Consider the following 16,701-nt stretch of genomic DNA (forward strand, 5'->3'; position numbering starts at 1 on the left):
TAGCAGACAGTCAAGCTGTACTTCAAGTGTAAAGCATTAAGGTACACATTCAGAGCATGAGCTAGGTTAAGCACTGCTGCTAACAATGACTTACAGCAAGTGTGTTCAGTTTAAGTAGGAGGGGCTAGAAAGGGAATAGACCCTAAATAAATGCTACTTTAGTCAGCCTAATCTATCTTAACTCTGGCAAGCTGTACAAATCTAACTCCTCATGACTAAGGCCTTTGTACCAAAAGATTATGCTGCATGAGATGAGAGATCAATGGGATTTTTTCAGTCCAAGCAATTCAGCAACTTAAAATTACTTGGAAAGAAAAAGCCGAAAAGACCTTCTTGACCTTACATTATTGATCTTGTACTTCATAAAAATTGGATGAGTTGCTGTAGATTTAAACCAGCTTTAATTTATCAAGCAGCATTAAATTAGAACTACTTAGCTCTTCAAGTTACTGTCATTTTCAGTCTCAGGGCTTAAATAACAGTGAACCTACCATCCTTCAGCCAACTCCTTCCCCTGTTCCCACAACACCCAGCATCTAACACCTGACTGGCACTCTGACTAGATGATTTATGAAGAAGAGGTGCTTTTAATTTTGGTAGCCACAGAGCAGCTGCCTCTGCATCTTCTGAAGGGAGGCTTGTTATGGGAAAAAACCCACATCCTTACAGCATGAAATAGGTGTGGTACTTCAAGTACTGATGGTATGGGGCCACTATTGGGGAAAGATTCTATGATCTTGAACAAAAGACAGTACCACTCTGAGCTACAGCCCCTGCCCTGTAAAAATAAGCCTTTAGCTTTTTCTAGACATCAAGACAGACTTTTCCTTAAAGCATGCAGCATCACAAGTTGTATCCAGCTTTTCTATGTCTTACACAGTGAAAGGCAAACAGGAACTGAAGTTACTTACCTTGATGCAAGTTGACTGTAGTTATTCACAAACAGCTTTAGACACATAGACAGGGAGGGCCAGATTAATACTTCAATGTACTGTGAAAGGGCAAGTATCACTTATATCCTCTTTGGAATTACAGCCTGTAGGTCAAGATACGCATACGATACACAGTTTAACCCACAGTCAAAACTAGGGTAAGGCCTAACACACTTCACAGACTCAAGCCCATTTATCAGAAAAGGTATTATTTATTGTTTAAATGCATAAAATGCTATTTATAATGTATTACATTATTAATCCAGTGATTTAAGTTTAAAATATACAATTAATCGGGATAGAATCCTGGCAGGGCGGTGAGGTTTTTATTTGCCAGTGTCAGTGGTTTTATTTTGAGGTTTTTGTCTCTGATGGGTTTTCCCCAGTGTCTAGTGTCTTCAGCAATCTGAAGAGGCCAGCTGCTTCTCGTATCCGACTGAACTCAATACAGAATGCTTGCACTTCTATAAACAAGTCCTGGACATTAATAATTTTGTTTCTGATTAAAGACTGGAGAAAGACACAAACAAGACGGACCAGGCGATTCTGAAACAAAAGAGACAGGGTTTCATCATCCAAATAAATGTTTGCAACCAAGTCAGCTAAAGGGCTGTTGGCCCTCAGCAGTACAACTAAGGCATTTCAAGAGCAGTTTAGATTCAGCAGTAATCTTGTTCCCAAGCTTTGTACGTGCTGCCCCTTCTCTTCCATACTACTATTATTTAAATGGATTCCTCTGCTTTCTACTGCTCTACTTATGGGTACAGGAGCTTTCTCAGGTTTAACCCCAAGCACAAGTGAAACACCAGCTCTTATCATAGGATCACAGAATGGTAGGGGTTGGAAGGGCCTTTTAGAGATCATCTGGTCCAACCTCCCTGGCCTACCTATGTGCTGTACTTCATTACTATGTAATCCCTCATTAAAATCAGAAGGGACTGTATCTTAAGATGACATCCTCACTAGGGTCTTGCTTACTCTTATTTTCTAGAGTAACACCATAAAGAAAGATGAACAAGCTTCACATCCCAAAATTGCCCAGTTGCCACACGATTAGAGTGCTCCAGATGGGAAGCAACAGCCACAGAACTGATCCCAAACTTGCTTGGTGGAAAGCGCACTATCACCGCATTAGCACACCAGGGACACCTAATCCAAGGACACGCCTCAGAGCTCATGGCTTATTTCCTGCCCAATCCAGGGAAAAGATGGATCTTGGAGAAGTTCTTTCTTCCTTAGGGCCGCTTATGTGACGCCTTGGAGGAGCGTGCTGGGAGTTGGGAAGTGGAGACCTAGCAACTGGCACCCAGAATTTGTCATGCACAGACCCAGTCGCTAACTGCCTGCTTTATACAGAGGGCGTTTTTCCTCAGGGACAAAAGCAGATCTTAACATTATCATTAAAGTGGTCTCATACTTCACACTGTGAAACAGAGCTGAATCCAAACCTTTCTCTAAAGGCAACTATATACCTGGATAAAGTTTATCAGCCAGAACTGAGAGGACTTGATAGGTTAAGTGTCCAAAGTATTTTAGGTTATTTGACACTGAAAATAATTCATTGACTGTATTTACAGGAACTGAGCCTCCTACTGCAAAATGTGCTACCTATACCAAGAGAATTCAGAAAAGGAAACAGTTATTTCCTTCACTGCAATCAAAAGGCATCACGTGTGTTCTCAACAACACAAATTACTTAGAAGAGTAATAACAGAGGAACATGAAATGCAAAATGAAAGCACAAATGCAACATTTAGTGGCCGACTCCCAATCTCTGAGGATTGTGCCTCTTTCACTTCCAACAGGAGTGGCTTTGTATCGTGCTTTTCAAACAAAACAGCTCGTGTCTCAGTTCCTGAGAGGCCTCATATGCAGTATTAACAAATATAAGATCTCACAAGCTTTGCATGCTACTTGGTGACTGGTATGTGTTCCTCCACCCTCTTCTTTTTCTCCCCGTGTGCATGAAGCACAGTTGCTGCATGCTCTCAGCAGCCCCTTGGAGCACAGAGTCCCACTCTGGGGGCATATTCTTAGCTGCAGCCCAGGTCTGGTGCTATTTTCCTATCCCATTAACCACATGCAATAAGCACAGCTATTGAAGCCACATGTGGCACAGCCCCAAAGCAGAGAAACAGCAACAGCCACCAAAAGTTAGTTATCATCTGGAAGGGTACTCAGAACAAGACAGAGGGTTTTTTTTCTGCTATCTAAAAAAAAAAGAAGAAAAAAAACAATACTGCACCTATATCCAGTGCACTGCACACAATTTTTGTCTCTGCAGCTCAAGGATACAGTGGAGCTAGAGAAGACACCAAGAAAAACTAAAAGGGAAAGGAACAGCAGCAGGGGTTGCAGTTCTTCACTACTGAGAAGAAAAAGCTGATACAGGCCTTGGTCAAGATTCACAAAGTCTTGGGTAAACTGAACAAGGAACTGTTTTTCACCAGTGAGCTATCCAAGAAAACAAGTTCTACTGGGCACTTGGTGAAACCAGCAGCTTGGTTCAGCACAGAAGGAAGTACCTCACACAGCATGTAGACAACCCTATGTCCCAAAGGTTTGGAAACCTCCCCAGGGGGCCGAAATCCTTGTGAAGGGGCTACAACTTGTATGCTGGTACCGAGGAAGTATGATAGGCTTGGGAATTGCAGAGTATGGTGTTAGTTCTTTGTGGAGATCTACAAACTGCTTTAGGTGATAACTGAAGAGCAAGACTTCCACATGAGTTTTGTAACGTCACCTCAAAGGTCTGGAAGTAGTGGGCACGCTTGTACAGAGAAAACTGAAACTTAAAACTATGCAGAAGGCAAACAACTAAAAGCAGGGGTAAAGAAAAAGCACACTGTGTGACAGATAAACCTTTTGCATGTAAGAAGTCACAGAACACTGCAGTTTTGCCATGGAGAAGTGCGTTACATCTACAGAAAAAACAGGGACCAATACCTGTGAGGTCTCATAACAAGGTGAAGAAACACCTATTAAACACTATAAAAGCACTGCATAGTGTGGTAAGGAAAACGAAAAGTGCCTTTGAAATAAAGACAGAATAACCAAATGCTATCAGCCTTATGAAGTACTGGCACATACTTACACAGACCAATACATGAGACCCTTTTTCCTAACCAGTTTACTAAAGTACTCACCTGCATATATTTGTCTTTAATCTGTTCACAGGTGGAGATACAATTGGAGATATAAAGATGAATAAATTCAGGTGGGAGATCAACTGCAGTGGTAAGCCTGTGCAAATTCAAAATAGCCAGTGGTTTATAAATCTCACCGTTCCATTGCAAAACAGAGGAGTGATATGTGACACTGGTTTATTCCCAGTCATGTCAGACAGAGCTGATTCCTGACAGCTTCTACACATATATTTCTAGTGAAATAGATTTCTTCATTAGGAGTCCAAACCATTTCTTTTAACTCTTGACACAGTTCAGAAGCTGAACTGTTGGTTTTTAGTTTATTTCACACACAAACATTTGCTATAGCATAGAATCATAGAATGGTAGGGGTTGGAAGGGACCTTTAGAGATCATCTAGTCCAACCGCCCTGCTAAAGCAGGGTCACCTAGATCAGGTCGCATAGGAACATGTCCAGGCAGGTCTTAAAGACCTCCAAGGAAGGAGCCTCCACAACCCCTCTGGGCAACTTGTGCCAGGGCTCCCTCACCCTCACAGTGAAATAGTTTTTGTCTTATGTTTAAGTGGAACTTTTTGTGTTCCAGCTTCATCCCATTACCCCTTGTCCTGTCACTGAATACAATAGAAAAAAGTGATGCCCCAACCTCCTGACACCCATCATTTAGGTATTTGTAAATATGAATGAGATCTCCCCTCAGTCTTCTCCTATATATTACACAACTGAGCCAACGATGCTTGTTTCAGATTTACGATGAGTAGAAGCTGTCCAAGTACCCAGAGTCTTCTGGAATAAACACTTCATTACGATTTTGCTTATTCATATTTGAATTTCACGTACTGAATCTAAATGCTGAACTCTTTCTTTAGGCATACAACTGAAGTAATCGCTTTGTTATGGCAAAAGATAGATTTCCTTACTTCCTTCAGATCCACATTTGAGTCTTAGGAACTGAAACATCACAAATATCTACAGCTCAAATAACATTTTCCTCTAGTTGGGGTCACTTAACTAGAGAGTAATGATGCATGATAACCTCAGAAATTTCTTACTACAGAAGAACTGGAGAGCTACTGCATCAAAGAATGGTATGAGTGTATTTTTAAGGGTTAACAGCAAGGCACTCCTATTTGTGATTTAACAATACCAACTGCTAAAGTATGTGCGCTGCCAATGTTTCTCAATTGAAAAATAAAACACAGCTTTCTCAAGATAACAACATACACTACATAATTGTGTACAACAGAATTTGACTAGTAAGTCTAACCAAACCTATCTCAAGTAGTGAAAGGGGCAGGGACAGGGAAAATTCATGGGTTTTTACACATTCCAGTTTCAATATTTTGTCCTATTTCACTTAAAAGTCAGTGTCTCCCTGTTTGCACCAACAGTTGTTCTGCAGTCTGAGAAAAGTTGTTCCTAATGTAGTTATGCTGTGGGAGAGAACCTGTATGCCTGACAGGTGGTGTAGATATCCCAGACGGAGGAAAAACTCCTTTCTGGCAACAACTCCTTTCTCCACGTTGTGATCATCAGCCCAACATCCCAGGGCAGTATCTGCTGTCAGTCTGCAGCAGTAGGGAGGGATTTACTTCAGAAACTTCAGAAATGGTATTTGAGGTGCAATTCAACTCTGCTGCAAAGAGACTGATGAACATGGCTGGTGTGATAGAAGTAGAAGAAAGTAAGTGGGAAGGATGTGGCTGTTTGTTAGTAGCTTGTGGGGATTAGCTGAGACAGTCTCTCATTCAAGGCACTAGCTTTCTGTTAAGAAAGTGGGTTGTACCAATATGAAGGCAAAGCAGGATGGCTATTTAACAATGCCACCTTTTGTTTGCTCAAGCCCCATCAAGAATGCAAGCTGGGTTTAAACAGATTAGCTGGGTGGGATTAGCTTTTTGTGGAGGATTCTCACAATAACTGCCCTTTGTCTCACTGTAGCCTTCTATCTTCCAGAGCTGTACCTCAAGAGGGGCAAGATTAACATTTCCAGATGTCCTAATAAAACACAGCTGCTACTTGAGTTGAAACAGAGAAGGAAGATAGAGACAGGCCAGTTTTTAGATAGGAGAAAAGACTCTGAATTCCTCATCAGGAACAACTGGGCTGTGACCCATTAGAGGGAGTGACAGTGCTACTGTGACAAAACCATACACATTGAGTCACTGGTCACTTTGTGTGTCAGCAACTAAACATGCAGCTTCCTGGGACATAGGACACGTACTTGCTGATAAAATTCATCTACTAATAAGGAACCTGATGTCTGAATAAAGGTTTGGCCATATTATAGACTGCAGTGACAGACTCCCTTAAGTGATGATCATTTTTAAAAAACCCATTTCGAGCTGAATGTATCAAACAGTTTGATAGAATGATGTTCTAGTAATTATCAACTCCAGCTGAAGCTATCCACACCACAGTATGTATTTCCCCATTCTTTCCAAAGTAGGAACACTTTTCTAATATTAAAGTGTAACTCAGGGTTTTCTTTGAATAAGTCTCTCCATTGTAAGAGCAGGGACTTAGACATGAACTAGCAGAGCACTTGTGCAAGAAATGTGCTTTTTACCATATCTAATATGGGGAAACATGGTGTGCTATATACATACTTTTAAACAATTATATCCATTTTCATTCAAAATAATTAACACAAAAAGCAATATATATGCCTCTACCATCACATATTTCTAGTGGGAAACTGTTAAGTTTCCTGTTAAGTTATAGCCCTGTGGCCAGCTCCACAACCACTTAATAACTGTTCAGTTTACGTTCTTAAGGAAACCTTTTTAGATTTGAGATAGTGCTCACCGGTTTACGACTTCCATTGAATGTAACGACATGTCCATGTTGACCAAGACAGAAAAATACTCTGTTATCTGACTAGACTGCATCAGTTTCAGCAACATTTCTATAGCTACTAAAGGATTGTTTTCAACCAGGTCTGGCAATTTGGCAGGAGTGAGACCAATATGGTATACAAGCTTCGGGTCCTTTTCCAGTTCTCCAAGGAGCTGTAAAAGCAAAAGACATCAACTCTCAGGCTTTTTTTCCTTAACTATTCACATCAGTGCTTGAACAAACTGCTGTAATACACTGAAGCTACAGGAGAACGATAACCCATTAGACTGAGGCATCTCTATTGGAAGACACTAGAAGTATACTTAAAAATTTCTCTGTAAAGACAAATGTGTCCATAAAACTTTTTACAAAAGCATTTCATAGAATCATAGAATGGTAGGGGTTGGAAGAGACCTTTAGAGATCACCTAGTCCAACCTCCTGCAGAAGCAGGTCTACCTAGATCAGGTCACACAAGAACATGTTCAGGCAGCTCTTGAAGACCTCCAAGGAAGGAGATGCCACAACCTCCCCGGGCAACCTGTGCCAGGGCTCCCTCACCCTCATTTAGTAGTCTTTCCTCAGTAAGTGGCAAGGAAGGGAAGAAAACAAGACATGAAAAATTTCAGCCTTTTTTTTTTCTGCTGGAAAGGAAACTAACATCTGAATTTTTAGTTCCTTGATAGAAAAAAGTTCTGCAAGTAAAGGGCATTTTATAGTGTTAGCATTTAAATCATCCAAAAAGCCCACTAAAATCAGAGGGAACATTATCAAATGGGAGGAAAATAAAATACCTGTATTGGCATTTCTGAAATAATTACTTAGCAAAAGCCTCCACAGAGGAATGAACAACTTTCCTATAAGATTTTTCCATGCAGAAAAATAGTGGTGCCACTTTATAGGTCAACTGAGACTGTGTCCAATCAACACTATGAAGTTTAAAGATTCCTTCCTTGTTCATACAAACCCCAATGAAAACTCCAGATTTTTTACAATTTAAAGGCCTTGGAGTTTCCTGACTCCAAACAAAGATCAGTTAAAGTGACCCAAGTTTTCTAAAATACATGTTAAAACCATTTTAAGATAGCAAAGTGCATGATACTTGCCTGTGTTTGCTGTGGGGAAGTCAAGGGACTTTTAAAAGCTTTTGCCATGATTCTTTTTATCTCAACTCCAGTGCTGTTCTTAACACACATTGACTTATCCCACTGAATGGTGTGATCTGGCTCTATAGGGTTTAACCATGCCAACTCATCCTCACATATATGGAGCGGAGGTGGTGGTCGAATAAACTCTGGTCGAAAGTGACCTAAAATGGCAACAATGTGAAACATTTAAGCTTCAAGGATCCAGTTTTACAGCAGTACAAAAAGAATACCCCCAAATCTTCCATTACTTTAAGCTGTTATAGCACTGAGAATTACTGTCTTACTTGCCTCCCAGAAAAACACTTATTTTCTGATTTTCAGAGCTGCTGTTAGATCAGCCTGTTTCTCCTTTGATTCAGGTCACTACTGATTCTATGGTCTTTTTTTTCCCCTTCCACACTAACTGCTTCCTTGGAAGATGTTAGCAGTCAATGCAGATCTTTGGGCAGGGGCCTAAGATCTGAGGGGGCATCAGCCCAAGTGTTTTAGCCAACAGATGACAGCCTGAAGACAGGCTCCAGACTTTTTTAAGTCTGGAAACATGAACACTATGGAGTCTGATCCAGAGACAGACCAATACAGTTCCACATGGCTTCCTTCATCTTCATCCCCATTTCATTTACATGACATTTCACTTCCTCTGGAGAAGTATAACAACATAGAGCATGTCATGAGTCACAGACACAAAGATGTGAAAATGCACATACTTTCTATAGGAGGTTTTGGCCCACTCACTAAGGCTTCTGTGATTTGGGAGGCAACGGAGCTGTCGAAGCCGGAGTTGGAAGAATCTGGGTCAGGATCGCTGAGGATGCTGGGGAAGCTGGCCTTGCTCTGCGTTGGCAACTCGGACTGACGCTCTGAAACAAAGCCAGTCCATAATATTAAAGCAGAAAATTTGAAACACAGATGCCTGGAATACTAAAAGCAGTGAGAAACGTGCAGCTTTAGAGAAGAACTAGCTTAAAAAAAACCCCACAACCCAGGTAACATCAAGATGAAATTTAGTACTGGGTCAGGCAGCTGGTACTCAGAGTGCCAACTGACAGAGGTATGCAGCAAGGATACAGGAGAAGTAGAAATGAATCTAAGATGTAGTCTTGACTTTAGAAAAGGTAAGTAACTGATATAAGTCCAAAAGCACATTAGTGGGTCCACATGGTACTCCTGAAAGAGTTCACGTGCTACATCTAGTTTTGCGATCACTTCTTCTCAGAGCAGGGAAGTGAAAAAACTACAGATACATTTACAGACTCTGCAATGATAACGGCCGTGCCAGACATGAAGTCACCTATTCAGGTGTATCCAACACATTTCAGTGCTGATGCCTAAGCTACTTCTGCATTCACTGTCAAGCTACAGTAAGTGTTTGTGTGGAAAAAGCGGGAGCTTAATTGTTATGCAATACTACGTACATCATCATAAAGCAAATCTGAGAGGAGCTGAAAGAGTCTCTTCAAAGGCCAAACTGCAGACCATAAACAAGTTACATAAAAATAATGTTAAGGTTAGTATGTACAGCTGAAGACCTGAAGAAACTGGACAAAAAGAAACTCACATTGTCAGATTTTAAGGTGTTCTTTTGTCACAATCTAGCACTTCTCTGTATCTGAAAACTTAGTGGCTGATATTCTCTGTACTGTTTTGGTTTCCATGTTTTTCATGGTTTCCCTAGTTTCTCATGGTTTCTGTTACTTTGCCAAAAAAACCCCAAAAACATGCAAAAACCAGAAGAACCCCATCACAGAACACCACCTGACACTCTTTCCTCCCCACTCCCTTAACAGAGATCATTACTTAAAGGTTAATATGCTGCTTAACCTGAAGTCCAAAATCATTGGTACCATGCAGGGAATCTCTTCAAAAAGTTCCCCATGAAACTAAACATCAGTCCTTTTCCTAACCAAGAGTAATGCTGTCAGATTTAGTGTACTGGTCCTATCACTTCTAGGCAAAGCATACTTGCTCTTTGTTGTCTCACCATGTTGACCATTCCCAGCTTCCCACACACCCCAACTATTTCATATGACTCCAACCAAATCCCCTGTATTAGGCCTTGGTGAAGCTGCACCTCAAATACTGTGTTTGATTTTGGGCCCCTTACTACAAGAGGGACACTGAGGTGCCGGCAATGAAGCTGGTGAAAGGTCTGTAGGACAAGTCTTAAGAGGAGTGGTTGAGAGAGATTAAGATGTTTAGTCTGGAGGAGACTGAGAGGAGACATGATCACTCTACAGCTATCTGAAAGAGTGTTGTAGTGAGGTGGGGGTTGACAGCTTCTCCCTAGTAATGACTGATAAGACATTAAGAAATGGGCTGAAGTTGTGCCAGAGAAGGTTTAGGTTGGAGATTAGGAAGAACTTTTGCACCAAGAGCATTATTTAGCATTGGAATGGGCTGCCCAGGGAGATGGTGGAGTCACCATCCCTAGATATTCAAAAGATGCAGAGATGAGGTGCTGAAGGACATGGCTCAGTTTAGCGATGTACCTGGCAGCGTGAGGTGAGTGGTTGGACTCAACAATCTTAAAGGTTTTTCCAACTAATGATTCTGTGATTCTTTGAAATCCATGAGAGATCATAGAATCACAGAATGGTAGGGGTCGAAAGTGACCTTTAGAGATCATCTAGTCCAACCCCCCTGCAGAAGCAGGTTCACCTAGATCAGGTCGCATAGGAACATGTCCAGGCGGGTCTTGAAGCCCTCCAAGGAAGGAGACTCCACAACCCCTCTGGGCAGCCTGTGCCAGGGCTCCCTCACCTGAACAGTGAAATAGTTTTTCTTATGTTTAAGTGGAACTTTTTGTGTTCCAGCTTCATTCCTTTACCCCTTGTCCTGTTACTACCTACTACAGACAGGATGCTGAAACTGTGACAAAAGGATCATCAAAACAAAGCACCACTCATTGCTAATTTCTTTTTTGGCTTTCTGACCTACTTGATCTAAGTATTTTGGATCAGGCAAGCATTTGCATATAAGCTCACAGAAGCAGCACAGCAGGGTATTTTTCTGTTGAAGACAACAAGCAGCACACTTTTCAGTTACTTCTAAAAAAACAATTTTAAAATCAAACCCCAAATGAGCTGGTTTATAAAACACGTCTTCCACTTCACAAACCGTCTCAAACTCCATCTTGTGAGTACATTAATTCAGCCGTTGAACAGAAGGCTGGATTTAAGAGATTTGAAGTGCTATGGGAGGAATATTTTTTCTTAAAGAACAGTTATTGTGCATCTTCTGTCAGTCTTTTCATTTGTGGTATAGAAACTAAATCTATCAGTCAGTAAAAGTAAGCCACTGATTTGTTTGTATCATCGTAGTCTCAAATTATTAATGATGCTTAATTGGAAATACAAAAGCTTAGGATACAGCCCTTCAACTCACTGATTTTAGAAGCCTGCATGAGCCTTTAGTTACATGTATTGAAGCTTAAAAGCTCAACCTTCACTGCTTCAAGTATTAGGGCTGGACCAACAGTTTCAGGTAAGCAGAAGCAAGAATTAGGACATGGTAATTTAACATGACAGAAGACAGCATCTTGAACTAAGGCATTTAAATATTAAAAAACCCAATCTGAAAGTCACTATTTAGGTTCTATTATGGAGCTGTATTTTTTTTCTTTTACAAGTAAAACCAAACTTACTTTGAACCTGAAAGGAAACCTTTACAATGCAATACAAACTTAACTTTGATACAGGCTAAATACTCTTAGATGAAATAAGGGTTAGCAGACAAACAAACAGGAGCATTTTGCCAGAAGATTCATTCCTGCAACTAGGAGAAAGTGACATTTTTTATGCACTAACACACCAAATCAACAAATCCAAGAGAGACCAAGGCTTGAATGAACTTGTAGACCAAAGGTAGAAGAGAACAAAGCAAGTTTTAATAGTTAATCCCAAGATGTTCTATTCGAATTCTCCTTTTTTTTTTTTTTTTTTTTTTTTTTGGAGAGGAACCCTGAAAACAAAAAGAAAACCAAAACTAGAAGAATGTACCACAGAGCTTCAAGTGAATTGTCACAATGAGCTCAAGTTCAAGAGACAAGCCAAGTAATTTTCTCCTCTACAAAAAAGGCACAGTCATAGATAAATTTATAAAGCATTAATTTTCTCAATCATTTAAGTTGATTTTGCAGGTATACTCTAAAGCAAGTTTAAAATCACCCTGCTCTATATAGCCCTAAATTCATCTGGGGAGGCTACAATTTTGAAGGGCTACTAAGTCTTACAGCTGTTACATTCTGTGATCTACAGAGGGGAAGGGTGATGATGCCACACCACAAATGCTGCATCTAAGCTGAAGCATCCTGCACCAGCTTCATCCCTCCTATGTATCATTAGGAGGAATATACTGAAGACTTGTGGAAAAACTCTCAGGCCTTCTAAAACACAATTAACGGGGAGTCAGGAAGTATCACTACATTAGATGAGACATCTTTTCATAGAATCACAGAATGGTAGGGGTTGGAAGGGACCTTTAGAGATCATCTAGTCCAACGCCCCCTGCAGAAGCAGGTTCACATAGACCAGGTCGCATAGGAACATGTCCAGGTGGGTCTTGAAGACCTCCAAGGAAGAAGCCTCCACAACCCCTCTGGGCAGCCTGTGCCAGGGCTCCCTCACCCTCACAATGAAATAATTTTTTCTTATAAGTGGGACTTTTTGTGTTCCAGCTTCATCCCATGAGAATGTGAGCAGAAAGCATAGAGAGCTAGAGCACAAAGTCTGAGAAAGACAGCATAAATTTCTTTCAGATGCAGCTCCTTTTGTTAAATAACTCCAAGTGCTAGAAGCAATTAACTGTGTTTGCTGGATTCTGTAAATAATGATACAAGCATATCTTACACTGTTTAATTTTGCAAAGCACCACTAATGACTCTGTACTGTACTTTAAGCCATGTGTCTTCTATTTTAAAAAAGAACAAGATAAAATGTGTGGCCTAGATTACCCATCCACATTAACTACAGTTTGAGCTTCTCTATGCCTTTTGCTTTTCACAAGAACAAACTTTTCAGAAGAGAAACAGAGTACCAAGGAGAAAAAACAAACAAAAACAAAGTAAAAACCTCTCAGCTTCCTAAAGGCATACACAATGCCTTTTGTTAAAAAGCACAAGTTACCCGAATTTTCACAAAATGTGAATTTACTATTCTAGAACAGAGAGAGGATGAAGGGAACAAGAACCAGATGGGGTTGTCTCGCTTGTGACAGTACATTAGGGTATTCCAATTACGCTTTTCAAAAGATCTCACAGGCTGGAAATAGCACCTGAGGACACCAGGGGACATTTGTAGACTGTGAACAATGGACAGTATACCACAGCATAACGACTCAGTGCCAGATTTTACAGGCAAATAAAAAAAAGACAACTTCAAGATAAAACCGTAGGACAGAGAAAGCCCAGTTGGTGACTGATCTCAGAGCAATAAACCACATTGTACACAGTTTTCAAGCAAGCAGCTCCCTTTACACGTACTTAGGAAAAAACACCACTATGTTTTGGTGTTCAAACCAGCTCCTTGTTTCACAACAATATTTTCTAGTTCAGATCAGCTCCAGATGTGACTCATCAGTCAACGTGATCAGAACAATCATGTTCCTGTACCTTTTCTCCTGTCAAGGGATAAGCATCACGTTGCTTTTCTTTTCAATCTAATAAAATTAGACCATCTTCCCACTCTTGAGCTAATACTGTAAGATCTGACTTTATATTTTATAAAACTGAAGAAATAATTGTAAAAGCCAATTTGCCAGCTATGGCTGAAGTACTGGCATGTCACAGCGTGACAGTCTTGCTTTCTCTCACACCAGAAACACTGCACAGAGTGAAAAAAAGAGATAAAAATATGCACACACAAAAATTGCACCCTTCCCCCCAAACCTTCACAAAGCTTTAAAGTCTTCCTATACTTGAAAAACGCTCTCAGGTTTAAAGCAGTGACATATATGTCTAAAAAGCTGCTTGTGAAGTACAATAAAGCAGTTAAGACGGAACCACTTCTTGAAGTTTCTCTATGTGCCTGAACATGGCCTTGAAGACTGAAAAGCACAGTTCAACCTTTCTCATATGTAGGATAGGCAAGAGTGTTTCTCTGGTAACTCACAGCCACATTACAATCAGTATTTCCATTCATAGGTCTTCCATACCTGCTAATGCCAGTTGAAGGCCACTTATGTCCACTGACTGAGCCATGTTCCCTACGTCCATTGAAGCAATCTGGCGAGGAGTCTTCTTGAACAGTTCTCTAGGAGGGGCCAACATCAGTTGAGAAAGAAAGAATTTTTCTGGAGGAGTTATGGGAGGTAAGAAGCCTGCGGAGATACGATGAAAACAGTCCCTGATTATTAAGCCAGTAACATTATCAGTTTCCATACGTTTCATGTAGAACAAGCAAAACTAAAGTACGAACTAATGTGTTAATTATGGTGCAGCTGAAGAGTCTTTGTGAGTACACACAAAACTATAATCAACTCAGCTCCTAGTGATGTAAAACAGCATTATACAGATGGGCACCACACACCTGGACATGCAACATCTGCTGCTACACCTGTCTCAGAGACTTCTGTACCTGCCTTCCCATAGCAAGCTATGAAACACAACCAGACACTGAAATTCATAGGCTAAGTTATAACAGTAATTATTTTAGAAATTATCACAGAAAGATAGAGTGGTCAGGCTTAGAAGGCATCTCTAGAGATCATCTTGTCCAACTCTCTGCTAAAGCAGGTTCCCCTTGATCAAGTCACAGAGGAACACATCCAGGTGGGTATGAAAACCTCCAGAGCAGGAGACTCCACACCCTCCCTGGGCAGCCTGTGCCAGGCCTCCCTAATCCTCACAGGAAAGTTTTCTGCTCATGTTCGAGTGCAACTTTTTGTGTCTCAGCTTAGGTCCACTGCCCCTAGTCCTCTCACTGGACACTACAGAAAAATGTGCCACTACATTTTCCTGACATTCACCCTTCAGGCAAGTGTTGATAAGCTCCCCTCTCTCGAGTCTTTTCTAGGCTAAACAGCTCCAGGTCTCACAGCCTTTCTTGATTTACCATTGCTCTCACGCTTGTATTTACTGAGGTGGGGAGAAGTGTTTCACTGTCATATACTTAAGAGGTTTGTTTCACAGCTTTAAAGCTCTCACACGCCTCCTGTGACCCCCAGCTTTTCGTAACGGCTTTCTCCCCACAAACTCCGCGTCGCGGTCCCACTCCACGAGCGCTCTGACGCCGAGCCCAGAGCCGCTTTGCCCCCAAGGCGGAAAGCGAGGGCGGCCGGCAAGACGCCGAAATGGGGCGGCGGTAACGAAGCCGCGCTGAGCGGTGGCTCCGGCAGGTCTCCCGGCGCCGGGAAGGCTCCTCGTCCCATGTCCCGTCCCCCGCGCTCCCCCCGGCCCCGGGACGCACCCGAGAGCGGCGTGCGCTCCGCCTCGTCGCCTCCGCGCTCGGGTGCGGGGTTAAGGAGGTGGGCGAAGACGGCGGCGAAGGGGTTGGCGGCGAGCGGCTCGGTGCGGTACATCTCCCAGAGGAGGTAGAGAGCCGTGAGGCGCTGCGCGGGGCTGGGCAGCAAGTCGGGCTGCTGCAGCAGTAGGACGAGCACGGAGCCCAGGCGGAAGTGCTCGGCCTTGCCGAAGTAGTGATGGAAGGCGCTGGAGAGGCCCTCAAAGGTGCTGCCGCCCGCCTCCTCCGACACGATGCTCAGCAGACTCGACAGCTCCTTCGGCGACAGGCTCATCCTGCCGCCCGCCGGCCCGCCGCCGGCCGCGCCGCCCGCCTCGCCCGCCTCCGCTCCCGCCTGCGTGCCGGGCGCCGGGCTGCCCCCGCCTCCGGGCATCCGCCCGCCCGCCGCCGCGCTCAGACTCGACTCGACCCAGCCCGGCCAGGCCCGGCCCCACTACTGCTTGCTGTCGCGCCGCTCTCGCTTTACGGCGCGGCCGTAAAGGTGGCTGAGCCGACGGGACGTTCCTGCCCGGCGCCGCGGCGACGGGGAGGGGAGGAGGCGCGCAGGCGATTGGCCGCGCGGCGGGGGGCGGAGGGACGGCCGTGCCCCCACCTTCTGCGGGATGCGATTGGCCCGAGCCCGCCGGCAGGGGGCGGGGCGGCCGCGGCCGATTGGCTGCCGCCACGTGACGGCCGGGCCGGCAGAGGGAGCCCGGCGGCGCGCGGCTGAGGCGGGGCCGCCGCCCCCCGCCTCGGCGTGTCCCGGTCCCCGTGCCGGGAGCGCCAGCCGCAGCCGCTCGGCCGTGGGCGCCGCGATCCTGGGCCGCCGTGCAGGGAGGACATGGGAGAACGGCCCCGTTGGATCCGCGGCATCCTGGCTGGCCCCAGCGGTAGTGTGGCCAGCGGGGCCAGGGAAGTGGTTGTCCCCCTGTGCTCGGCCCTGGTGAGGCCGCACCTCGAATACTGCGTTCAGTTTGGGCCCCTCACTAGAAGAAAGACGTTGAGGTGCTGGAGTGTATCCAGAGAGGGGCAACAAAGCTGGTGAAGGCTCTGGAGAGCAAGTCTAAGGAGGAGCAGCTAAGGGAGCTGGGGATGTTTAGTCTGGAGAAGAAGAGGCTGAGGGGAGACATGATCACTCTCTACAACTGCTCTTTCACAGGAGTTGTAGTGAGGTGGGAGTCAGTCTCCCCAGTAATGAACGAC

At 43.6% G+C, this 16,701-nt stretch overlaps 1 protein-coding gene across 2 annotated transcripts; it reads right to left on the reverse strand.

Annotated features, from left to right (window-relative positions):
- Positions 1 to 1,124: 1,124 nt before the first annotated feature.
- On the reverse strand, positions 1,125 to 16,003 carry CNOT11 (CCR4-NOT transcription complex subunit 11). Of its 2 annotated transcripts, XM_061997588.1 has the most exons (7): positions 15,466 to 16,001; positions 14,213 to 14,377; positions 8,770 to 8,922; positions 8,021 to 8,223; positions 6,886 to 7,088; positions 4,079 to 4,175; positions 1,125 to 1,478 (listed from the first exon to the last, which is right to left on the reverse strand). In XM_061997588.1, exons 1-7 carry the CDS (start codon positions 15,890 to 15,892, stop codon positions 1,281 to 1,283), a joined length of 1,446 nt encoding a protein of 481 aa, XP_061853572.1. In that variant the 5' UTR covers positions 15,893 to 16,001; the 3' UTR covers positions 1,125 to 1,280. The 2 variants fall into 2 exon arrangements, with proteins under 2 accessions (XP_061853572.1, XP_061853578.1); XM_061997594.1 differs by lacking the exon at positions 4,079 to 4,175 and having other exon boundaries at positions 1,354 to 1,478; positions 15,466 to 16,003.
- Between the last annotated feature and the right edge of the window lie 698 nt (positions 16,004 to 16,701).

This window comes from Colius striatus, chromosome 1 (genome assembly GCF_028858725.1).
Source record: "Colius striatus isolate bColStr4 chromosome 1, bColStr4.1.hap1, whole genome shotgun sequence".
Taxonomy (NCBI): Eukaryota; Metazoa; Chordata; class Aves; order Coliiformes; family Coliidae; genus Colius; species Colius striatus.